The 26,696-nt window shown below is 35.5% G+C and overlaps 1 protein-coding gene across 2 annotated transcripts in view; it reads left to right on the top strand.

Annotated features, from left to right (window-relative positions):
* The window catches only part of LOC308677398 (cell division cycle protein 27 homolog), a 40,929-nt gene that overhangs the window by 12,711 nt on the left and 1,522 nt on the right, over window positions 1-26,696 (top strand). Inside the window, exons 4-18 of one of the 2 annotated variants that reach the window (XM_081343727.1) lie at window positions 1,454-1,579; window positions 4,288-4,385; window positions 6,673-6,827; window positions 6,959-7,170; window positions 8,791-8,905; window positions 9,640-9,755; window positions 9,923-10,022; window positions 12,221-12,428; window positions 12,922-13,091; window positions 13,589-13,741; window positions 14,010-14,218; window positions 21,878-21,995; window positions 22,089-22,217; window positions 23,360-23,434; window positions 24,631-24,811. In XM_081343727.1, the coding sequence (XP_081199853.1) occupies window positions 1,454-1,579; window positions 4,288-4,385; window positions 6,673-6,827; window positions 6,959-7,170; window positions 8,791-8,905; window positions 9,640-9,755; window positions 9,923-10,022; window positions 12,221-12,428; window positions 12,922-13,091; window positions 13,589-13,741; window positions 14,010-14,218; window positions 21,878-21,995; window positions 22,089-22,217; window positions 23,360-23,434; window positions 24,631-24,811 (2,165 nt within the window). Of the gene's footprint in view, window positions 1-1,453; window positions 1,580-4,287; window positions 4,386-6,672; window positions 6,828-6,958; window positions 7,171-8,790; window positions 8,906-9,639; window positions 9,756-9,922; window positions 10,023-12,220; window positions 12,429-12,918; window positions 13,092-13,588; window positions 13,742-14,009; window positions 14,219-21,877; window positions 21,996-22,088; window positions 22,218-23,359; window positions 23,435-24,630; window positions 24,812-26,696 lie in introns of both variants that reach the window. The other variant, XM_081343726.1, reaches the window with a different exon arrangement.

Raw genomic sequence — 26,696 nt, 5'->3', positions numbered from 1 at the left:
GTCACCCAAGTTGTTTTGATCTTTTCAGTTTTTTTCTTCTAATTTAAAGGGAAAAAACCCAGATCTTCAGTAAAAATAAAGAATAAAAATCAGAAAAAGATAAAGAATAGAAAATTGAAAATCTTGTAATCCACCAATTTTAGGAAGTAAAGTTCCAATTAGGATCACAGTATTTTTTCAACGTTTTAAACTCCCTTGGGTAGTCAGTCGCCGCTTTTTCTGGAGGGAGGGTTAAAATCTCCCTTCCCTCACCACAGGGGTGAAAATACGTTAGCAGCTTATGCAGGTAAGTAAGTAATCAAGATGTAAGAGAGGTAGATCTCACCCAGTCTCTTCCGCGCTGCTTTAGAGTTGCCAGATGGTAGGTGCGACTTTGGCTGTCTGCAGCCTTGTGGCAGACCATAGCTCTATGGTCGGCCTTTCGTCTGCCGGTTTGGAGGGATTCGCCGGCTCTAGAGGGAGAGCTCTCTTGCTGGTTGCCTCTACAGGGCGACTTTCGACCCTTTTCAGGGTCCCCCAGCAGTACGAAACTGAACGGGGAAGACGAGACTCGTCTTCTAAGCATCCATGTTGGGCGCGCAGCAAACCGGAAATCCTCATCGAAGAATATTGAACAGGAAAGCTGTTGGGCAAAAAAAAAAAAGTCTAAAGTGAGAATTAAGAAATTAGATGATGGGAATTACCAGAGGAAGTATTTAAAAATTAAACTATTTGAATATGGTTAAAGAAATAGAAAGATTTTGAATATAAATGATTAGTTTAAGAGGGATAAACCCCTCAACTAACATACTATGTCTTCTTTTTTAATGTTTGGTTTTTTGACATGAGAAATATAAAAACGTTGGGATGGTTTATATAAAAGAAGTGTTTTCTCTGTTTTGTCTTTTTTTCTTATTTTTCTTTAAGATATGAGAAATATAAAATTGTGATGGCTTGTATGAGAAAAAAGACTTAAATACTTAAGTATAACTAATTTTGAGAAAAACTTAACCAATAAGAATGCTTTGAATATTGTGGGGAAAACAAATTTAAATAAAATTTTGTAAACAGAATTTATGATGAGGCAATCAAGATGATCAATGAAGAGAAGCTTTATATTGATGTGGTTATTATTTTCAGAAACATGAGAAAAATGTCTATATTTAATTGTCATTTACTTAAGAACTGTATTAATTTAAAGTTGGCAAAAAGAATATTATTGGAAGAAGAGGAAATCAAGTAAAGCTATTACATGGACTATAGAATTATAGAAATTAATTGTTTTATTGTTTTTAAACACTAACCCAGACAACACACTGTTTATCAAATATTAAGGTATATGTTAAAAATCAATAAAACATTTTTTTAAAAAAAGCTGAGAAGTAAACCTTTATCCATCTCATTTCCATTGCTCTTATTTCATTTTGCTCTTCTGTTTATTTTTCTTAATTTCTATTTTACTATCTTTAAGCAGACTCGCAGAAGGAGAACAGATTCTGTCTGGTGGAGTTTTTAACAAACAGAAAAGTCATGAGGACATTGTAACTGAGTTTGGAGATTCTGCATGTTTCACACTGTCCCTTCTGGGCCATGTGTACTGGTATGGCTTATCTATTTTTTGCTGTTCCACTATCCTCGCCCAATATGATGAACTTACAAGTGTGTAAATTTATTATTATGGGTTGTTGCATAGTCAACCAGATTAAAGTGGATTTAGCATTTTTATCCACCTACCAAATCCTTCCAATGACCTGAGATAGGCAGATGTTATTCTTTGTAAGCTGTTTCAAGTAAAGCTGCTATTTGCAATTGATTGATGGTGATTTTGTCACTGTTGATGCACCTGATGTGCTCAAGTGATGAGCCAGATATTTTGAGATTGCACCCAAGGTGCCTATTACTATTGGCACAATCTTTGCTTTATTATGTTTCATTGCACAGTCAGAGGTTCAGACTGGATTTGGCATTTTTATCTACCTATTGAGTCCTTTCAAATGACCTGGAACAGGCAGATGTTGATATTTAACGGTGCTAGAGATATTGTCACAGGATATAAGATTTTTCGAGTAAAGCTGCCTTTTGCAGTTGGTAGATAGTGAATTTGTCAATGCTAATGGTCTTTATCATTATATTTTATCCCACTTTTGTGGTTTGGATTATAGACATAGTTTTGTTTAGCAAAGAGAAGCATCTTTACTTATAAGTAAGCACTTCTATTTCTATTATAAAGCTTCAGATACAGATACTTCCTTCTGAGAAGATTCATTTATGCAAGAAACATTCAACATATTTGTCAACGATCTGGATATATATAAGTAATACAGAAATGTTTCTCTTAGAATTTTATTATTAAACAGCCCTTGGTGTTCTCTGAACTTGGTTGTTTTCTTGCAGTCATTTCATTACCTAAATTAGCACTGATAATATTACGTAGCTTAGATAATAAAATGTCTGTGAGAAAACAACCAGGCTTAGAGAGCACCAGAGACCCCTCATTTCAACCCTAAGCTACAAATACTCTCCCTTATTGGAACTTTATTATGTTTAGATTTTTCCAAATTCCTTGGACATCTCCTCATGTAGGAATGTAGTTCTTCCAAAAACAAGCGCTGCTGACCAACAACATGATATGTGCAGTACATGTATATGTGTACCAATGTATACAGAATACAGGTAGTCCTCAACTAAAACAGTTCGTTTAGTGATCGTTTGAAGTTACGGCACTGAAAAAAATTAAGAACATTTTTCACACTTATGACCATTGCAGCATCTCCATGGTCATGTGATACACATTCAAATGCTTCTCAGCTGGTTCATACATATGATGGTTGCAGTGTCCCATGCTCATGTGATCAACTTGTGTGATCATCTGACAAGCAAAGTCAGTGGGGAAGCCAGATTAATTTATCAACGGTATTACTAATTTAACAACTGCAGTGATTCACTTAAGAGATGTGGCGAGAAAGATTGTAAAATGGGGCAAAACTCACTTAACAAATTTCTCACTTAACACAAATTTTGGGCTCAATTGTGGTCGTATGTTGAGGACTACTTTTACATATACTCATCATTTCAAGATTTTTTTGACTCTGATAAGGCAGGAATTCATGCATTTTTGTTGGTATTCATAATCTCTGGTTGACTTGCAATGCACTTACCGGTATCTCCTTACTGATGTTCCTAAACTGGGAGAAACTACATATTTGTTTTGTATTTGAATTTAAAAGTTCTATGAAAATCTTAAAATGTCTCTATATCTAGCATGAAAAAAGAGTAGTTCTTATTCATCTCATCACTGGCATGTATGTTCCTGGATCTCATTGTTAAGAGAGTTTGCATCCCTTGAATTTCAATACAAAGTTAAATATCTTTTTTGTAATTTCTACCTTTCCTAAGATACAAAACCTCTTTCAAAAATGCTTGGGCACTATAACAGAATGTCTTATAAAATGACCAATGTCATTTTATTTTATTTTATTTTGTTTGTTTGTTTGTTTGTTTGTTTGTTTATTTATTTATTTATTATTGGGACTTATATGCCGCCCTATGGGCACTAGAGGGACGCGGTGGCTCAGTGGGTTAGGACGCTGAGCCTGTCGATCAGAAGGTCGGCAGTTTGGCGGGTCGAATCCCGAGTGCCGCGTAACAGAGTTGAGCGCCTGTTACGCGTCCCAGCTTCTGCCAACCTAGCAGTTTGAAAGCACGTAAAAATGCAAGTAGAAAAATAGGGACCACTCCGGTGGGAAGGTAACAGCGTTCCGTGCGCCTTTGGCGTCTAGTCATGCCGGCCACATGACCACGGAGACGTCCTCGGACAAGCGCTGGCTCTTCGGCTTTGAAATGGAGATGAGCACCGGCCCCTAGAGTCGGAAACGACTAGCACGCATGTGCGGGGGAACCTTTACCTTTACCTATGGGCACTATAACAGAATGTCTTATAAAATGACCAATGTCATTTTATTTTATTTTATTAATTAATTAATGGGACTTATATGCCGCCCTATCTCCCGAAGGACTCAGGGCGGCTAACAACAATAACATTTTACTAAGACATTCTGTTCTAGCCATTTAACTGACTCTCATTTTTTTTAGGAATATATAGTTTGCATAAAGTTTGTATAACATATGCAAGTTATTAAGTAAGAAATATGTAGATTTTTCTATCTCTATTTTACTCCAATATCTAACTAACCAAGTGCAAGTGAGAAATCTAATAATAATATAATCTATGGAAAATGGCTGCTCTTGTTACTTTTCTGCTGAACTCTTTTCTCTCTGTATTATCTGTCTTCTCTTTTTCATTAACAGTAAGACAGATCGACTTGCCAAAGGATCTGAATGTTACCAAAAGAGCCTTAGTTTAAATCCCTTTCTCTGGTCTCCTTTTGAATCACTGTGTGAAATAGGTAGGTATTCTTCAATTTTTTATCATCTGTGTATTAATTATTCTGATTAGGAATGGGAGACAGAGCATGTCTTCTGTTATGAGCTGGAAAAATTGTAAATGTTTATAAATATTTTTCTTTGAGATTTGCCTTACTTGAAACTAAAATTCAACAAAATTTTAATTATTGTTTTGGATGCTTTCCTTTTTTATGAAAGCTCATTCTATTGTTTTTATTAATATGATTCGTGCTGGCTGGTATAAATCTTAATTTTAGATGCTGTATTTTCAGGACTGATCTCAGCAGCTGTCTTGTTGACTTATAATTTCATTTTATCCTGTTTCAGACAGAAAATATGTAAAAATCTATAATTTGGAGATAACCATAACTGCAATATATTCTAAAAAAGGAATAAAAATATTTTGCAGATAATTTGTATGCTGCACTAATGAGGGGAGGGTGCATGTTCATGGGCAGTAGGAAAATAAAATTAAACTTTTTTTAAATAACAGAGAAAACAGGCAAAAAACAGGGCAAAGGCCAAAATAATATGAAAACAAAAAGCCTTTGATTGTTATGACAATTTATAGCAGTGAGCTACAGCTCAAAATTTTGGAGAACAGCAGGCCTTCTGGATCTCATAGGGACATATTGCTTTCCTTGGCTAGTATTAAAATGTTATCCTTCTACATTAGAAGTTTTGATCCTAAAAATTAATGCTATATTCCAAATTCAGAACCATGTTGTTAACAAGTACAATCCCATTGATCTCTTTCCAAAACCAAAGTTTTATAATTAAATGTGCAGAAGCAGTTTGATGTTTCAGGCATCAAATTCAAAAGTTAAAGTGCCATAGATAGAAAATAATTGCCAAGTTAGAAATACAGTTTTAGAATCTAGAGTTAAGGCAATGTTCAGTTCTTTGTTTCTTTGTGTTCCATGTATGTATACATGCATATTTTAAACTTGCTACTGTTCCACAATCTGTTTGCTGCATGTAGGTCTTTTGCTTTCCTATTTTGGAATTTGCTATGGGAAGTCTTTAAAATAGTTCATTTAGTGATTGTTTCAAGTTACAACAGCACTGAAAAATGTGATTTAACAATGGTTTTTCATTTATGACCTTTGCAGCATCCCATGATCCCATGTTCAAAATTCAGATGCTTGGCAACTGGTTCATATTTATGACCGTTGCTGGGTCCCAAGGTCATATGATAATCTTTTGCGACCTTCTGATAAGCAAAGTCAATGGGGAAACCAGCTTTACTTAATAACCAGGGTACTAACTTACGAACTGCAGTGATTCACTTAACAACTGTGGTAAGAAAGATCGTAAAATGTGGCAAAACTCACTTAACAAAGGTCTCACTTAACAGAAATTTTAGGCTCAATTGTGGTGTAAGTTGAGGACTAGATGTAGTGGCAGAATCAGTGATTCAACTAGCAATGCTGCCTTAATATGCCTATCTTTTGAAAGTTCCTGTATCATACATGTACTGTAAATTTATATGTGTTAAGTATTTCTTTATTTTCGCTTTTCCAATCAAATTGTACTTCAGTATAAATAAATGGGATTCATAATTGAATTTGAAGCAACTGTATCATTATTGATAAATTCCATTACTAAGGAAGGGAAATAGTAAAGGATCCTCCCTACTTAATTTCTTGAAGATACACTCTTCCACCTTGACCTTGTGATCAAGGTGGAAGAGTGTTAGGCATTCCCAAACTGTAGGTAGGATTTTTTTATTCTTTTTGTTATGTTCATGATAGTATATGTTTTAAGCTATTTTTTGACTATATTAGTTTTTGAATATATTAAATTATATTATTTTTGTTAGTTATCTATTATTTGAATGGGCACAATACAAATCCTGCAAATCCAACCATTCCCTTTAGTGACAGGCCATTATTTTAAAAGGTTTTCTAGTCTCACATCTACCTATCAGTGATATAACTACAATGGATTGGACATTAGAAGCTATTCTAAAAAAATTGTGCCACCTTTGGCTGAACTGGATATGTATGGTAAAAGGTAAGCAATCACGCCCTCAAGAAGTCCATTGCAGTACTCATTTGGTAGATTGCACAAAAATGGGGATGTGATATGAACTATAGTCCAAAATGTCTGATTAGTGCTATGTTACCTACTCTTATGTTTAAAATATTGATTGTTATAATGTTTAATAGCAATAAATTTCACATACACATTCCATGCTATGAGGTTAAGTAGGATTGGTCTAAAACATTCCTTTTTTTCTTTTTTGTATCTTCCCGTGCCTCTCAATCCCTTTCATTTTCATTACAGGTGAGAAGCCAGACCCTGACCAAACTTTCAAGTTAACTTCTATACAGAACTTCAGCAGCTGCTTGCCTAACACATGTACAACAGTGGTATCTAATCACAGCATAATCCACAGACAGCCAGAAACAGTTCTTATGGAAACACCACAGGATACACTTGTATGTTTCTACCAGTCATACTTAATTACCACCATCTTTATAGTATTTAGAAACAATACTATAGAAACAATATTATAGAAACAATACTATAGAAAAAATAGTAGTCTTTAAGAAATGGTTTTGTTTTTCAGGAATTAAACAGACTCAACCTGGAGTCCTCCAACTCTAAATATTCCTCCAACACAGATTCCTCCATTTCTTATATTGACTCGGCTGTAATTTCACCAGATGCTGTATCTCTTGGATCAGGAACTGCCTTTTTAACAAAACAGGCTCAGAACAAACCAAAAACTGGCCGGAGTCTTCTAGGTGGACCAGCTGCTCTGAGCCCTTTAACACCAAGGTAAAGAATCTGAAAGTTGTTCTTCCATTTTCTCTTAGGAAGCATTATTAGAAGAATAACAGAAGAGACTTAGGGGGACTTTGTGTGCTAATAAATATAGATTGGCATATGCTTTTATAGAAGAGAATTTATGAGGTGCATAAATGAATGTGCAAATGTATTGAGGAGGCATTCTAATTTTTTTAGAATTTGAAATGTAAGAGATCCAGTAAATTTCTGAGTGTGTAAAATTAAAATGTGCACAAGGACACCATTTGCAATAGCAGTAAATTGATTAAATAATCTTATATGTACATCTATTACTCAGAATGGATAATGAATGTAAGGATTCAATAAAGACCTGAATGAATAGGATCAAATGTATTAATACAATAATTTCCACTTAGAGATGAAAATATACTTTAGTTGCTTTCTAAATATTGTCATTTAAAGTCAGTTTTTTATGGTTATTGTTCTACCTTCTGCATAGGACAAACAAATCATTGTCTGAAAATAACCTTTATGATTGTGTTTAATGATTTATTAATGTGGGCTCTAATACACAAAAATAAATGTCACAATAGTTATGTGACCCAATTCAAATTTATTCAGGTATATTCTCCCCCCTCCCCAAGCATTCACTTGAATTTGCCTAAATCTATTAACTAAACACTAATTTTTTGGATATATTTTAAAAAATATAGCATATTCTAAGCCTTCAAATTTGTTTTCAGAACCAGAGCTGAATTGAACACATAGCCTATTCCTGTTTCCCCCAAGCTTTCTTCATTTCAGCAACTTAATTTAGGTGGGAAAATATTTTTGTTGTTGCTGTTATTAAATGTGGAAATCAGAAACTCTTGCTGACCTGCTTCATAATTACCCAGAGACTAGTTGTAGATTTCAATTTTGCTTTTCCCCCACAGCTAAATTACTTCATATGATTGTTTTGAAGATAAATGACAATAAATTAGCTGTTATTTTTAACCTGAAGAGCTTGAATAGTTTTCAGTTTTATATTTCATTTACTTAAAATGAGTATGCTACATCTTTTTCATTTTTTTCTTCTGCTCAATCATATCCACTATTTGGAGTTTGCTTGGACAAGTCCCTCCAGTTTTCTTTGCAAGATTTTTTAGAAGTGGTTTGTCATTGCCTCCTTCGCAGGCTGAGAGAAAGTGACTAGCCTAAGTTCATCCAGCTGTCTTTTTGTCTAAGCAGGATTAGAACTCAGTCTCCTGACTTCTAGCCTGATGCCTTGACTATTATCCTACACCAGACTGGCTCTCATCATTTTCATTAGAATAGTTGTTTTCCTGCAAAGTATTCTATAGCCTTAAATTATAAATCCAAAAATTAAAAATGTCAAATCTTCTTTTGATAACAAGCAAAAAATGGAGCTAATCCCTACACTTGAACATAGTATCATCTTAAAGCATATATAATATAACTGGAAGTTTGTAAATTCTTATTCTCAAAAGGAAGATACTTCGCAATGCATGAACAAGCCTTAGGCCTGCAAATTTTTCTTGTTTTCAAAAATGCTCTTTTTCTGCCTCCTCTTTCTTTAGGAACACACACACACACACACACACACACACATATATATATATATTTAAATGCTCTTGTATATTTCCTCAGCTTTGGAATATTGCCATTGGAAACCCCTAGCCCCGGAGATGGATCTTATTTACAAAACTGTACAAACTCTTCTTCTGTAATTGATGTGCCACCTCAAGGAGCCCCTTCCAAGAAGGTATCTTGTGGTGAAAGATGTGCAGCTAAAATTGCTTAAGGATCTGTACAATTATGGCTAGTAGTTCCTTACAAGAAAAAAAATGTCAAAGCCACTTTGTGATATTTCTCTGTATTTCCCCTCTATTATTTTTGCAGTATGCAAAAAAATAGTTAATCTGGAAATATTTTTAATATACATTTTTCCAAGATGTAGAAACTGGAATTTTATTTTTAAATTACATTAAGATGCTTATCTTTACAAATCATAAAATCCTTTGCAAACCTTCATGTTTACACTGCTTTTTAATGCTAGCTAATAAAAGGAATAAACTTCAGAGCAAGTATTCAAAATCTGGTTAAAAAAAACCATTTAATATGTGGTGGAATTAATATGAAAACCAAAGTTATTTTGTCATGTACACACACACACGCACCCCAATGAAGTTGTGAGTGCATTGCAAATTCAATTATTTGTCATTGCTCTGCTATAGTTGTAGGACTATAAGAAGAAAAGAACATGTCTAACAGTGTGATGTTTGCCAAAGCTAATGGGTTATTTTATGGTGTTAACCATACAATAAAATGCATATCACTTTCTACGTAACGTTTTTCTTTCTAGGTAATATAATGAACTAGTAAAATTAATACATTTAGCAGATTGTCCCATATCTCTGCCAGTGAAGGTCATAAGTCATAATCTGCAATTGCTATAAATATAATGCATAATTAACATTATGATACATTTTTGTATAGACTGTTACCAGAATAAATCAAGCTGGAACAAAGTCGGTCTTCTCACAAAGTGGTAATAGTCGGGAAGTAACACCAATCCTTGTTGCCCAGACCCAAAGTTCAGGCGCACAGACGAGGTAGGCAATGTTTTCCTAGCCTGGTGTATAATTTTCCTTCCTGTTCCCTAATGTATGTTTTCGTTCCTAGGTTGCATTTGCTGTTATCATGTGTCCTGTATTTCTGGTAGAGAAACAGTTAAAACCCTAATCCCATAAATTATGTTAAATTTGATTTCTCTCTCCAGTACAACTCCTCAGGTATTGAGCCCAACTATTGCTGCTCCCCCTAATGTGCTGCCTCGAAGAAGTTCACGTTTGTTCTCCAGTGATAGTTCTACAACCAAGGTAAATGGGAATTCTGCACAGTATGTATGTATGTGTTGGCCGCCCATCTTACCTCAAGGTAATACTGGGTGGCTTATAATCATAAAAAATAAAAACTATATAAATTTAAAAAATAAGTTAATGTAAGACCCAGAACACCATGTCCCACTTAAAAGAGGGCGGGAGCAGGATGTGGGGAGGTGGAATCTGTTGTTAATCGATCAACCATCTCCACTGTGGCACTTGCCCAATGGGACTCCAAGCTAACTGGCAAAGCTAGGTCTTTAGGTTTTTCCGAAAGGTCAGGAAGTCAATGTGCTCTCATTGATTAATATTTTTTAGGAAATTCAGAGCCTAAATGAGCAGCAGCAGAAATATTTAATGGGACTACAGATATAATTAAAACAGGACTGTCACCTTCATATTGATATCAAATATTTTTGAGAAGAATTGATTTCAACTTTGTTGAACTGCTAGAATTCCCTGGCTGGGGGATTCTGAAAGTTGAAGTCCAGATAAAGTTGTTGAGACTGAGCAGCATTGCCTTAGGCTGTGAAAACATACATCACAACAAATTAACACTCCTTGTTTTCATTGTAAAACAAATAATTATTTTTACTCCATTACAATGGAGTACAGTGGCTCATGTGACAAGCAGCAAGCCTGCATTCGAGACCCAAGTGCTGCCGTGGGACAAGGTGAGCTTCAGTCCTTCACTCCAGTTCTTGCCGAGGACATGAAAGGAACCCCTAACTGGGCAGCAAAGGTGATATCACTGGCCAATCCTTTCAATTTGGAAGCGCCTCAATGTTTTTGACACGAATGTGATGCAACCCCATAGCAAATTTTTCATATGTAATGTTACAGATTATCCTTCATTTCAGATGTAGAGAAGTACTCTAAATAAAATTGTACACATGTTTTAGATATATTTCAGTTGAAGACATTGAAGAACTATTATCCTTTCAAAGCATTTTTCATATTGAAATCACTGGTAAAAATATCAAAACCCATTAAATCAGTAAGGAAGTGTAGTAAAGCTATAATGGCAAAACATTCTGAAAATACTTTATCCAGTACCATTATGTCCTCTGCTTTTGAGCTATCCACCTTCCTCACATCAGTATAATCACTCGGTCCATACTAAAATACATTGTTGGTGTATAGTAGAACAGCTCTAGTTCAAATTTCTTGAATGAAATTGAGAGTCTATGAAATTAAAATCTGGGTGGAAAGATATCAGTGGCATCTTCTATTCTATAGGCTTAGTTAATACTATTATAGAAAGTGGGTATTTTGGCATCTCATTCCATTATTCCATAATGATATATGTCAGTGGTGGTGAACCTATGGCACGTGTGCCTGAGGTGGCACTCAGAGCCCTCTCTGTTGGCATGTGTGCCACTGCCGCCGCCGGCAAGTCCATCAGGCTGCCACCTCCGCCAGGAGCAGGAGCCCCACCCAGCACAAAGGTGAAGCGGCCGACTAGCAAGCTCGAGTAGAGGTGGTAGAGCAGAGGTCACCAACCATTGTTGATTGGTGGACTGGAAGAAAAGGGAGGGGAAAGCATTTGTGCATGGGGCCACGAGCATGCACGTTCTGCAAATGGGGTGGGACTAGTGCCTGCATGATACTCACTAGCCCTGCCCTGTTCTTGCGTGGTGCAGCGCCTTGCATATGCACCCCACGATGCTGTGGCGGCCGTTTTTGCACCTTGCAGCATGGTGGCCCATTTTTGTGCCACCAGTTTTTGCATGCCAGAGGTGGCACTCAGAGGCACCTCCCTGCCCTCCTCCCGTGAGGGCACCACAATGCTGATGCAGCCCTGGCACTTTGTGATAAATAAGTGGGTTTTGGGTTGCAGTTTGGGCACTCAGTCTCTAAAAGGTTCGCCATCACTGATATATGTTGTATAAAATCACATATTAGTTCAAAGCCATAAAATTTCATCAAAAATCACAAAGCCTTGGAAAAATTAATCAGGCAAAAGCCAAAGTAAGTGGCATTAATAGGACTATGTAGTACATATTTCAGTACCACACCACATGAAATTAAATGAAATCACATATGTAATTGGGCTGAGGTTCCCCATCCAAACCAAAAAGAAGTTCCTCTAAATTTGTACCTTGGAATTGTTTTGCAGATTTCTATTTTGAATGGTATAATTTGCTATTTGATTGCAGGAAAGATTCTTTAAAATGTTTTTTCTTCTTTCATAGGAAAATAGTAAAAAGTTAAAAATGAAGTTTCCACCAAAAATTGCAAACCGAAAGACAAAATGTAAAACCAGTAAAGGAGGGATCACACAGCCAAACATAAATGACAGTTTGGAAATCACCAAACTTGATTCATCCATTATTTCAGAAGGAAAGATTACCTCAGTAACGCCACAAATCCAGGCATTTACATTACAGAAAGCTGCAGCAGGTGTGTAGAATATTCCTGAGAATTAGTATAAACTTGTGCCAACCCAAAAGGTAGTGGTAATATAAAATTCAAAAGCGAGAGACACAGAAAATACCTGTGGAATTGAGCTAAAACGAACAGGGCAAGTTCCTCTAAAATTCTTGTTCTTTCTAATTAAGTTGCCATGTTCAGAATCTTAATTTCTTTCTTAACTGATAGAAAATTCAACAGTAGTGGGCAATAATTATGAATTTTTACAGATATGTGTGGAATCCAGAGGATATTAGTATATGAATTTATATCTCAATGTTCAGATTTTAACTAAAACTCTTTATTCTATTCTAATTCATTGGAAGAATACAGTTGTGTTTTGTTAACTCAAACTGTTGGAATTTCCTCTAGGTTTCTTGAGAGTTTCTGCCACATTTATCATCAGTAGCACAGAGGCAATTTTAAGCAAGTATATCTTGATCTCTTTGTTCTCCTGTGTATTTATTGCATTTTTTCCTAGAAGGTTTGATGAGCCTTCTTCGTGATATGGGGAAAGGATATTTAGCCTTGTGTTCCTACAATTGCAAAGAAGCCATTCATATACTGAGTCATTTGCCTTCTCACCACTACAACACAGGCTGGGTGTTATGCCATATTGGAAGAGCTTATTTTGAACTTGCAGAATATATGCAGGTAATAATTTATTTTGGATACTACATCCTGTATTTGTACTGCAGTGAATTGTACAAAAATTGACCCCAAAACATAAACTGAAAACTAGTTCAAATTTCCTTTGCTCTTCACCTTTTAACAATCCTAATGAGAAGTTCTAGGCTTGAAACAACTCTTTATATATTGACATCTATCTCAGCATTGCAAAAAAATAATAATATTGAATAGAGCATGAATTCCTTTTAGATACTCTCTAAATGGGTCAATTAATACAGAAACAATTTCTGGCCACGTGGTTCTGTGTAAGGAGGGGAAAATGGATGTTGTCTCATTTTTTAAAAATAAAATTTACTGAGGATGAATCACACTTCTCTTAAGATGAAACATTTAATTTGTTAAGTAAATTATACCTTTGTATCAAAACTAGCAGTTTCATTTATAGGTATATATCTAAATATACCCATGTCAAAAATTGATCATGTGGATTAAATATTTTCATTTGTTCATTACTGTCATAGGCTGAGAGAATATTCTCTGAAGTAAGAAGGATTGAAAACTACAGAGTAGAAGGCATGGAAATCTATTCAACCACATTGTGGCATCTACAGAAAGATGTAGCTCTTTCAGTCCTTTCGAAAGACTTAACTGAGATGGATAAAAATTCACCAGAGGTAATATTTCTGGCTATTTTGAGGCAGGCTTTTTTTTTACTACAGTTTAGTCTCTGAATCTTTTCTTCAATTTTAAATTAACAAATTTGAGGTTGAAATTACTTTATTTTACTTTGCAAACTCTTATGTGACTGAGCACTTAAATAGTAGATAGTAGTTAATAGTAGTTCATTAATATTTTCCTCTCCCTCTTATTATACTACTCAAAAGTAGAAAGCGGGGGAAATCATAGTTTTGTGGTATATCTTCTACTTTTTCATTCTTCCAGGCATGGTGTGCTGCAGGAAATTGCTTCAGTTTGCAAAGGGAACATGACATTGCTATCAAGTTTTTCCAGAGAGCTATTCAAGTTGATCCAAATTATGCTTATGCCTATACTCTCCTGGGACATGAATTTGTGCTGACAGAAGAACTTGAGAGAGCATTATCCTGCTTTAGGAATGCAATCAGAATGAATCCAAGGCACTACAATGCTTGGTGAGAAATAGTTTTGATTAATAAAAATGGTGAAGGTTGGGAATATATTTACCACTCGTATTAAACAATTTCATTTCCATCCTCGATATAACTTAGTTCTGGAGTACAAAAAGGATTTATTTTTCTCTCTAATTTTCTATTTATAATTTCAGTCCAGTTTTCATAGATGTACAGGTGTATACTGTCTATTAGTATTATATGTGGGTAATCTAAGGTTAGAATTATGGTTAAGACTGGTGGAAGCTTAATAATTCAAGTCCTAACCAAGGGCCTAAGAATAACTCAAGTAATGCCTAAGCCCTAAGGATATAGGCAATTCCAAGCAAATTGGAGTTTGTTTTGTAAAATTAGGATGTTCAGGTCTGATAAATTCTAAATTTCTAAATACAGTACCTTTGGGTATTGTTCCAATGACTTCAATCATGATTGGTATATAACAGGATTTCTTTTTCTATAAGCAGTCAAATACAATATGCAAGTCTCAGTATCTTGTTCCTCCCCCTCAATAATTGCTAAATTAAGCATGTCATGAACATGGTGCCTATTAGTTTGAATTTTAAAGTGTAGAATCTTAACTCACTCATTTTCCAAAATCTCAGTTTGATGTTTTCCAGTTTATGCTACTGAAATCTAAACCTCTGCCAAAGGGTCCAATGAATAATTTTGGCAATTCATTATGATGATGTTTATAGCCAGTTAGCAACTTTTGTTGCAGCCACTGATTAAATGGTCAATTGTTCAACCTTTTTTCCCTAAAATGTAACATTTGCTGCTGTTTTTTGTTGTTGTTAGTTGCGACCCCATGGACAACGTTCCTCCAGGCCTTACTGTCCTCTACCATCTTCTGGAGTTCATTTAAACTCACGCCTACTGCTTCAGTGACTCCATCCAGCCACCTTATTCTCTGCCATCCCCTTCTTCTATTGCCCTCAATCTTTCCCAGCATTAGGCTCCTCTCCAGTGAGTCCTTCCTTCTCATAAGGTGGCCAAAGTATTTGAGTTTCAACTTCAGGATCTGGCCTCCTAAAGAGCAGTCAGGGTTGATCTCCTCTAGGACTGACCAGTTTGATCGCCTTGCAGTCCAGGGGACTCACAGGACTCTTCACCAGCACCATAGTTCAAAGGCCTCAATTCTTTGGCGCTCAGCCTTTTTTATGGTCCAACTTTCACAGCCATACATTGCAACTAGGAAGACCATAGCCTTGACTATACGCACTTTTGTTGGCAGTGTGATATCTGCTTTTTAGTGTGCTGTCTAGATTTGCCATGGCTTTCCACCCCAGGAGCAAGCGTCTTTTAATTTCTTGGCTTCAGTCCCCATCTCTGGTGATCTTGGAGCCCAGGAAAATAAAATCTGTCACTACCTCCATTTCTTTCCCATCTATTTGCCAGGAACTGAGAGGGCCAGATGCCATGATCTTGGTTTTCTTAATGTTAAGTTTCAACCCAACTTTTGCACTCTCCTTCTTCACACGCAACAAGAGGCTCTTTAGTTCTTCTTCACTTTCTGCCATTAGAGTGGTATCATCTGCGTATCTTAGGTTGTTGATATTTCTTCCGGCAATCTTAATTCCAACTTTTGATTCATCTAGCCCTGCCTTTCTCATGATGTGCTCTTCATATAAGTTAAATAGGCAGGGCGACAGTATACAGCCTTGCCGGACTCCTTTCCCAATTTTGAACCAATCAGTGGTTCCATGTCCAGTTCTCACTGTTGCTTCTTGACCCGCATATAGGTTTCTCAAGAGACAAATAAGATGGTCTGGTACTCCCATTTCTTTAAGAACTTGCCACAGTTTGTTATGATCCACACAATCAAAGGCTTTAGCATAGTCAATGAAGCAGTAGATGTTTTTCTGGAACTCCCTAGCTTTCTCCATGATCCAGCGTATGTTGGCAATTTGATCTCTAGTTCCTCTGCCTCTTCAAAATCCTGCCTGTACTTCTGGTAGTTCTCGATCCACATACTGCTGAAGTCTAGCTTGTAGGATTTTAAGCATGACTTTACTAGCATGAGAAATGAGTGCAATGGTGCGATAGTTTGAACATTCTTTGGCACTGCCTTTCTTTGGAATTGGAATGTAAACTGATCTTTTCCAATCCTGTGGCCACTGTTGAGTTTTCCAAATTTGCTGGCAAATTGAGTGTAGCACTTTTACTGCACTTTCTTTTAAGATTTTGAATAGCTCAGCTGGAATACTGTCACCTCCACTAGCTTTGTTGTTGCTCAGCTTTTCTAAGGCCCACTTCACATTCTAGGATGTCTGGCTCGAGGTCAGTGACCACCTCATTGTGATTATCTGGGATGTTAAGCTCATTCTTGTATAGTTCTTCTGTATAATTTTGCCACCTCTTCTTAATCTCTTCTGCCTCTGTTAGGTCCCTGCCATTTTGGTCCTTTATCATGCCCATTTTTGCATTAAACGTTCCCTTCATCTCTCCAATTTTCTTGAAAAGATCTCTGGTCCTCCCTATTCTATTGTTTTCTTCTATTTCTTTGCACTGTTCATTTAAGAAGGCATTCTTATCTCTTCTAGCTATTCTCTGGAATTCTGCATTCAATTGGGCATATCTATGTTTTTCTCCCTTGCCTTTCGCTTCCCTCCTTTCCTCAGCTATTTGCAAAGCTTCCTCAGACAGCCATTTTGCTTTCTTGCATTTCTTTTTCTTTGGGATGGTTTTGGTTGCTACCTGTTGTACAATGTCGCAAACCTCTGTCCATAGTTCTTCAGGCACTCTGTCTATCAGATCTAATTCCTTAAATCTATTTGTCACCTCTACTGTATATTCAACAGGGATTTGATTTAATTCATACCTGAGTGGCCTAGTGCTTTTCCCTACTTTCTTCAGTTTAAGCCTAAACTTTGCAAGGAGAAGCTCAGGTCTGAGCTACAGTCAGCTCCTGGTCTTGTTTTTACTGACTGTATAGAGCTTCTCCATCTTTGGCTGCAGAGCATATAGTCAATCTGATTTCTGTGTTGACCGTCTGGTGATGTCCATGTGTAGAGCCGTCTCTTGGGTTGTTGGAAAAGAGTGTTTGCTATGACCATCGTATTCTCTTGACAAAATTCTATCAGCCTGTGCCCTGCTTCATTTTGTACTCCAAGGCCAAACTTGCCTGTTATTCCAGTTATCTTTTGGCTTCCTACTTTAGTATTCCAATCCCCCATGATGATAAGGACATCATTTTTTGGTGTTAGTTCTATAAGGTGCTGTAGGGCTTCTTAGAACCGGTCAATTTCATCCTCTTCAGCACTGGTGGTTGGGGCATAGACTTGGACTACTGTGATATTGAATGGTTTGCCTTGGATTCGAACTGAGATCATTCTGTCATTTTGAGGATTGTATCCCAGTATTGCTTTTCCTATTCTTTTATTGACTATGAAGGCTACTCCATTTCTTCTGAGGGATTCTTGCCCGCAGTAGTATACCTGATGGTCATCTGAATTAAATTCACCCATTCCTGTCCATTTTAGTTCGCTGATACCTAAGATGTCGATGTTCAGTCTTGTCATCTCTTGTTTGACCACGTCCAGCTTTCCTTGATTCATGGATCTTACATTCCAGGTTCCTATGGAGAAAAAATCTTTACAGCATCGGACTTTCCTTTCACCACCAGACACATCCACAGCTGAGCGTCCTTTCGGCTTTGGCCCAGTCGCTTCATTCTTTCTGGCGCTACTAGTACTAGCCCTCTGCTCTTCCCCAGTAGCATATTGGACACCTTCCGACTTGAGGGGCTCATCTTCCAGCGTCATATCGTTTTGCCTTTTGGTACTGTCCATAGGGTTTTCATGGCAAAGATACTGGAGTGGGTTGCCATTTCCTTCTCCAGTGGATCACGTTTTGTCAGAACTCTCGGCTATGACCTGTCCGTCTTGGGTGGCCCTGCACGGCATAGCTCATAGCTTCATTGAATTATGCAAGCCCCTTCGCCACGACAAGGCAGTAATCCATGAAGGGGATTTATACATATACATATATATACATATATATATACATATACACATACACACACACAAACATATATATATATATATATATGAATGAAAGAAAGAAATTAAAAAACAAATTGGAAAATGGTGTCAATGACATCTAGTGGTGAATTTACGGCACTACAACTTATTTTTTTTTATTGAAAAGTTTTACAGTACATTTTATCTTTAACAATCCCCCCTCCCCCCACCCCTACCTAACCCTATCCCTCCCCCCCATTCCCCCTCCCCCCCCGACTTCCCAGAGCTAAGTACAAGGTATAAAAACAAAGAACAATCATAAACATCCATATGCTAACAACAATAAACTATTAATTCTATCGCCCTCTAGCTCATATAAAATGGCTACAAGCAATACTAATGTTACATATAAAAAGAAAAAAAAGAAAAAAGAAAAGGAAACTTATTCAAATGCTAAATGAAACTTTTTAGTCCCATATTTGTTCTGAATATAATCAATCCACTTTTTCCACTCCATAATATAACGTTCTTGCGAATGATCTTTCAAGTAAGCCGAAATCTTTGCCATTTCCGCCAGGGGCACTACAACTTATTATGCCTAAAAGAAACCTAGCTCGAAGCCCAGATTTAGATAAGACTCTGGCTGGCCTTGGAAGCTTTTACTTTTGAAGATTGCAGCTGAGAAAGAAAAGGCTTTTGGGCTGCTTATCTGTGTGGCAGAGACCATAAACTATTCTAAAATTGGCCTGTCTGAACTATGAACACAAATACTGACTTTCAGAACTATATTATGGAACTATTTTTCTGTAGAAGAAATATATACTATTGCCTGATACAATGGAACATTTTGGATTATAAATCTTGACTGATAAACAACTTTTAATGGTTCTTTCTTCTCCCTGGACAGAAAGGATATATTTCTCATTGGACAGAAAAATTTGAATTTCACTTACATTTGCTTAGGGGAGATTTGATAAGGATTGATAAGTTAGTTGGATAATCTGGAGCTCCAATAATAACTGACTGAAACTTCCTGAGTTTTCAAACAGATTTCTATAAAGGTCACTTACAAAAAATAAAATGGATGCTCCATATTTAGCTCTAAATGGTAAAAATCCATTCTTAACATCTGTCTCCAGAAGCCTCAGTTTGACATAACACCAAGAAAATACTGATGAATCACAGAAAGAAATTCTCTCCATATTGAAATTAATACAAGAAACAATTGCCTTAGCTCATGATGAGATTAAAAATAACACAAAGGAGATAAAAGAACAATTTTCTAATTTAAATCTACAAACCCAGAAGATATCCCCAGAGAAAGAACTAGCAACCCAGAAAATAGAAGAAAAATTAGAGGAAGCTGACCCAAAGATGGAGGATCCAAAGGAAAAAACTAACAGCCAGACTCAGATAAATGAATTAAATTAAAAGACATAACAATAATATTGGACATGGAAAAGATATTTTATCAACCAAGATTTCAAAGCATACTGGAGGATAAGGAAGGAAAGCTGATGGAATGGAAGATAGAGCTGTTACCAGAACTGTGGGGAACTGGAGAAGAAGGGAGGCTGTTTAATGAATATCAGTGGGCTAGCTCTTCCAAAAATACTAACTAAATGGTTTCTTTTGCTCCAAATAATATGTGCAAAAATAGAGGAAGAATTATTTGATGATCCAAATGCATTGACCTGGAACGTTAGTTGGCAAAGGAAGAAAGCTATAAGACTGAAGAAAACAGAAACTTTGACCTATTAGAGGGGATATTATATTATTAATTAGATGTTATGGTTAAGAATAGATTGCTAGAAATAGAAATATTATTATAACTAGATAGATAAGATTGGTAATCAGAATATCATATTTTGGTATGAAAAGGGAAATAAGAAAATGCTAAGAAGTTTGAATAAGATAAGCTTTTGGTTACCCAAATATAACTTGTTTTGAAACTATAAATGATTGGGTTATTTTGAATATGGATGGGAAATTAAAACGGAAAAAAGCAAAAATAGGATATTGATTGAATAAATGGATATTGAGTGCAAATGCAATTAAGATATGTTTTGGTTAGAAAAGATATTTTAAACTGATATCATTGATATTAGAAAACTGTAATAAATGCTGATATTTAACTGTATATCTATTAATAACAATAAGAATTCTGTTTCCTTAATGTGGAAAAATGTTTATTACCGAAAGAAGAGAGGAGGTATTGGATGGTGTAATATTGGATTTAGTTTGAAGAAGCTTATATGTACCACGGAATTATTAATGGACCCAGTCAACACGTTGTCTATTAAGCACTTGTTTGTAAAAATAGAAAATTAATAAAATATTTATAAAAAAGAAAAAGACTATCTAGATTTTTTGAATATACTTCATTTTATATTTTTGAAGTATTACCCACACCTCCCAGTTTTGTGTTATTTGTAAAAGTGATAAATGTCCTTTTAATTTCTTCATCCAGATCATTATATTATCTACCTCATATTTCACTATTTTATTAAGATATATCTATATTTGCAAAATTCCTTTTTTGAATACAAAAATAAAAATACAGAAAAAACAAAAGTCAGAAAACTAAGAGAAAGAGAAAAATGCAAAGGAAAAAGTGGGGACTTCAGATTTTTTTCAATGCAATAAAATACATAAAAACAAAGAAAACAATCTCAACATTTTGCTTTACATTTCATAACATTTCAGGTCATTTCTATAATAACAAAATCTTTTTAAACATCAAAACCTAAAATCAGAATTTCATTTTTTGAATTTCAAGCAAAAAGCCCAGAAGCAGTTTCCAAGTAGAAACAAAATTAGATAAATTCTAATTCTATATTCTTCTCTTCAATTGAAAGTTTTGCCATCTTCACTAATGCCATCACCATTACAATTCACTCTTCCACTGTGGGATTTAATGTGTGTTCATCTTTATGCATATAAGATTCTTCCTGCTGACAACATAAAAATTCCCTTTTTTTATAAGGCATGAGTCCCTCCTTATTTCATATTTTCTAATTAAAAAAACAGGAAAGTTTGTGCTGTACTGTAACATTGCTTGTCACAGTATTATTATATGAACAGGAAAAGTAACTTGAGATGTGGAGAAAAAGTCTTCTGAAGGCTAGAAAATTATAGATTTCTGTGATATACTTGTATTTTTCACTTGATGTGTTGGTTCTATGTGTGAATTAGTAATGAATGAAGACAAATATATACGTGTCCCAGGATAATCTTACAGGATCCAATCTGGGTCGGTCACCGGGACCAGAAGATTTTGTCTTCCGAGCTTTCAGACTCATGCCAGTGCCCCCATCCTTTCACGGATTTTCTCTCTAGTTAGCATGAATCTAAAAGCTCGGAAGACAAAACCTCTGGTCCCGTTGACCGACCCAGATTGGATCCTGTATTAGTAATGTTTCTAATATATCTTTTATGTATCACTACTATCCGCATAGAGTTCAGATTGCATTCTTGTTTTGTATTTAAATTTTGGCCACGATTTTATCTTTCATGAAATTGATGTTTTATAATTAACCATATCTATTATAGCAGACATTTTATAAAAGAAGTCATTAAGCTCTCTTAAATGTTAAAATATGTCCATTTGCCTAGAAAGCTGAGTGTTTCTCTTTGGTCTTTGGTAGTAATATTATATACATTTTGGGTTTTTTGGGTTTTTTTGTTTTGTTTTTAATGCTAGGTATGGATTGGGGATGATTTACTACAAGCAAGAGAAATTCAGCCTTGCAGAAATGCATTTCCAAAAAGCACTTCATATTAATCCTCAGAGTTCTGTCTTGTTGTGCCACATTGGAGTTGTAAGTAAATCACATTTCATTCAGGTTTGATATATAATATGAACACTGATCAGATGTTGTATATATGTAGAAAATGACATTCCTTTTTTTCAGGTTCAGCATGCTCTGAAGAAATCTGAGAAAGCTTTGGATACACTGAACAAAGCCATTAACATTGATCCCAAGAACCCCCTCTGCAAATTCCACAGAGCCTCAGTATTATTTGCAAATGAGAAGTACAAGGTGAGTAATGAATTTAAAAGGAACTATACTTGAGTTTTTGGGAAAGCAACTGCTTTTTCCTTAGAGAACACTGAATACTAACCATATCCATTTAAGCCAATTGTAAAATGCATACAGAACAACAGTAAATATATTTCACTGAATTTAGCAGATTCTTTGCAGCATTAGATTTTGAGGACCCTAAGAACACTTTTTCTCTGCTGGTGATTCAAAACTTTGTTCCACTGCTCCAGGAGAGCTACTTGCTCTATCAAAAGGAGTGTTGTTCCCTATCATACTGATTTATGGTAAAACATGATTCATAATTTGAGAAAGGGAATACTACTACTAAATACTAAATAAAAAACATAGTTTCATAGAAAGCATTTTAGTTATAATCATGGTGATTCTCTGTTACCACTTTACTTTTTGAATATTTTTACAACTTCTTCTAGATTTACCTGAATGATAGACAAATGGAATATATCTTCTATTCAAGACTTTCCTGAATTGCTTGGTCCATTATATCTCAAATTTTGGAGTGATCAGTAAACTAAACTTGGTTTTCTAGATCCATTGTAACATTTCAAATTCTACAAGAAGTCCTCACTTAGCGAGTACAATTGGAATGGGCAACTCAATCACTAACAGCAGTTGCTAAGCAGAAAATCACATTACCATGATGGGCTTATATCTCACTTTCTTGTTGGTCATTAAATGAATCATCATAGTCATTAAATGTAACATCATATAACTGTCCCTTATTATTTTAATTCCACATTCCCTATTAACTTTAGATATTACAAGCCAAGTTGCAAATAACCTCAATGGCAATCATATGATTATGGGATGTTGAGATAGTTGTAAATGTGCGAAGTGAAGCACCTAAATGGCAGTCACATGACTACAGACACTAATAGTCATTAACGTGGATTGTCTTGACTCTTTTTTACACCATTGTAACTTCACTAAACAAGGCAGTCAATAAGCAAAGTTTATCTGGATACCACAAATATATTTATCAAACAATAACAAAACATCAGACATAGAAATTAAAATTGAATTTACTGTATTGAATAGACCTTTTCATTGATGCATATATTTAAATTATATTACTACGGTCCCTTAAAAAAGCTATTCAGTTTTTTTTTTCTTCCTTTCAGTATGCTTTGCAAGAACTTGAAGAACTGAAGCAAATTGTTCCCAAAGAATCTCTTGTTTACTTTTTGATAGGAAAGGTAAAAATAATTTTGAGCATTACTTTCTGAATTATTGCTGTAAAGAGATAAAAGGTTAATATTGATAATAATGTTATGCAGTGCTCACCAAGTGTACTGCACTGTATTTCAGCAGTACTGTCCACTGTGATGAGCAACCAGTTCACCTCCTAATTTTGAAATCAAATCTCTGTCCGACGTACAGTTGTGGAGAAAGTCTGGGAATGATTTGGCAGTTATGCAGCCTATCTGGTTGTGCAGGCTGATTCTGTAGATTTGATATGGCATTGCTTTACAAAACAAAAGACTGGGAGGTGAGGTTTGTTTGGAAAATTGAAACCACTGATTTTTCAGTTGGGACCACATAATAGGTAATAGGCAACTCTTGACATAGCCTGATTCTTTCAAGTTGGAAGAACTTTTAAAAATAAACATTGGTGTTTTAAATCGAACCCAGAAATAGATTAGATGTTGTTCAAGGACCTGTAGTGAGCTATGGAATAATCTTGAAAAAAAGGAGAAAGAGCCACAGTCTTTATCCTAAGGCAGGTCAAGGCAATGGTCAATAGGAGAAGTCTCAGCCCAGGCAGGAATGGAATTTGAGAAAGCATCTCAGTTTGGACACTCACTAATTCTCTTTAGGATAAAGACAGGAAGGAGAGAAGTGTATTCAGATGTGCAAGATGCTGTTGCTATAACCCTGTAATAAAAATAATTTTAGCATTCATGATTTTGGTGTTCAAGTCTGGGCTACTTCAGTGAGATATTTTCCCTACTTCAGCCCCACTTAGCAATGCAGCAACTCTATTTTCAAATTAAAAGTAAATAATGATTAATATTTGAAGACAATCTCACATTTAATGTGTACTGTGTTCTTCCTTACTTTGGTGAGTTGGTGGAGAGTATAACCTCATCCAGAATTGTTTGAAGAGAAATTGGCAATCTCTTCTGCTGCTTGATATCAGTGTATAGTATCAGTATTCCTCAGTAGATATAGCAATCTCTCCATTTTTGGCATGTTTGATTTTTAAAAATATTTTTATTGTTTATAATCTTTGAGGGGAATAAGTGCCATTTAGGGGTATGACAGATGTCCTGGAAGACATCTGCTTTTACAAACTGTAAGTTAAAAACTGTCTACAAAAAGCACTACCAGATATAAAATATATGAAGTAAAAATTCATACAAAGTTGACATAAGTACACTTTTTTTGTTAGGTTTATAAAAAGTTGGGGCAGACCCATCTTGCACTGATGAACTTTTCCTGGGCAATGGACTTAGATCCCAAAGGCGCCAACAACCAGATCAAAGAGGCCATTGACAAGCGGTACCTACCTGATGATGAAGAGCCTGTAACACAAGAAGAACAGATCAGCGAATGCTGTCCATATGAATCAGGTTGTTTTTTTATATTGATTGTTTTATTTGTTCTTCTCTTGAGGTAAAAAGAGATACTTTCTACTTGAGTAATTTGAAAATACTGTCATAGCAACAATCTTGAAGTTTACCAATGCTGCTATTTTATATAGCACAGACCCTAGTTTTGTGCAGGTTTCTTACAAGTATTTTAAAAATGCATTTTTCCCTTTCTTATGGTCACTCACTGTATCTTATGACTGGAAAATAATTGAAAATGCTTTCTTATTTTTTTCCAAGTCTGAAGAGAAGCTTTGAACATTAAATATCCCCATCCTATAAATAGCAAGCAAATTTATTTGAATATCAACATTCTTTTTCTTGTCATTCTTCTCTTTGCCACTCTTAATTAAAATAATTGTAAAGTTAATATTTACTTAAGCAAATGATAAAAGGTAAAGTTTCCTGAATAAAGCTCAATTCTTGCTGATTTCATGGATGCATCCATGAGGTCATCTTGGGAATATTACAGAAATGGTTGCCACTGGAATGATTTTTTTTTAAACTTTCCAGTGTATCCTATAGACCTGGGGTTTTCTGTGGTCTTCATGTATTAACTAGGAACACCTTTGTTTAGCTTTTTGAGATCAGCCAAGTTTGGCTGGGTGCAGCTATGTAGCTGGGCATGCAAATTATAACACTGACATGAAATTAAACTTTGGACTAGTAAAGCGATCTGATCATTGCTTAATAGGAACCTATCAAATAAGAGCAGCACCAGGGCTGTCTGAAGTATCAGAGTTTAATTTCTTAAAAGGAACTCCCATTAGCCTTATGCAAAAACTTAAGGAATTCCCTTAGGTTTTTGCATAAGGCTTTAGCAAATAATACACAATATTCAAGCACAATACTGCCAAGCTTGAAAAAGTTAGAACCACTAATGCTTCTCCTTTAAAAAGTGGCATCTTTAAAAATTTAGGGGATGATCATTTAAGATGGAGATATGCAATGTATGTCAGTCTTAATAGTTGCACAAGATTTTGTGTGGCCTGCTGAGAGCATTTCAAAAGCAGACTTGATAAGGACTCACTTGGAAAGAGGTTTGAAAGAATGAGATGGGTACCCTAAGATTTGCAAAGCTTAAAATACTTCTTTCCTGCTCCTTGACTTTAAAAATCCAAAATAAAAATAGTTTGCAATGCTTGGCTTTACCCACGCTAGAGAGATTCTGGTGGTACAAAAGGGATGATGGTAGATCATATGTGACTTCCAGCTGTATTTTTTGTACTTCAGTGTAAGAGGTGTAGCAAAAAATACCCTGCACCTGCTGGGCTTTCTTTCCCTGGCACATTAAAGGGAGTATGAAAATCAACTATGAATTCAAAGCACTAATTAGAATTTGATTTCTTTGACGTGATGTAATATAATGTCCAGAGAATTTGTTTAGGGCAAGAAAAGCTTAGAGTAATTCCAATTTCAATCTAATGATGCTTTCTAAATGTGCTGCTGTGAAGTTATATGAGGAAGGAGAAGAAAGAAGGAAGGCATAAAACTAATGTTAACCATCCAGGTAGCCTTAAGCAAGCTATTAGTTCCCCTACCACAAGGTTCACATTATGGCCATTATGAATCTAACCAGCTTTACAGATTGATTTATGATTTATAATTTATGGTGAAAATCATTTACAATTCCTATGCTGTCTAAATGCTAAATACCTGGTCTAATTCCAACATATATCAAAACTATTTGAAAAACTGCATTATAGAATTGGGTCTGAAGCTATCTATGAGACCTGAATTCAAGTAAGACCAGCTCACTCAAACATAATTAGTTCAGGTTCTAAGATTTTGCACATAACTTTGGGAATTGCAGTTTTTGAGCCTTGAAAGAAAAGGGCATATTAGCAAGGAAAAAAGTCAACATTTA

This window comes from Vipera berus (genome assembly GCF_964194415.1).
Source record: "Vipera berus genome assembly, chromosome: Z".
Taxonomy (NCBI): domain Eukaryota; kingdom Metazoa; phylum Chordata; class Lepidosauria; order Squamata; family Viperidae; genus Vipera; species Vipera berus.
This window is presented reverse-complemented; position numbering and strand designations above follow the sequence as displayed.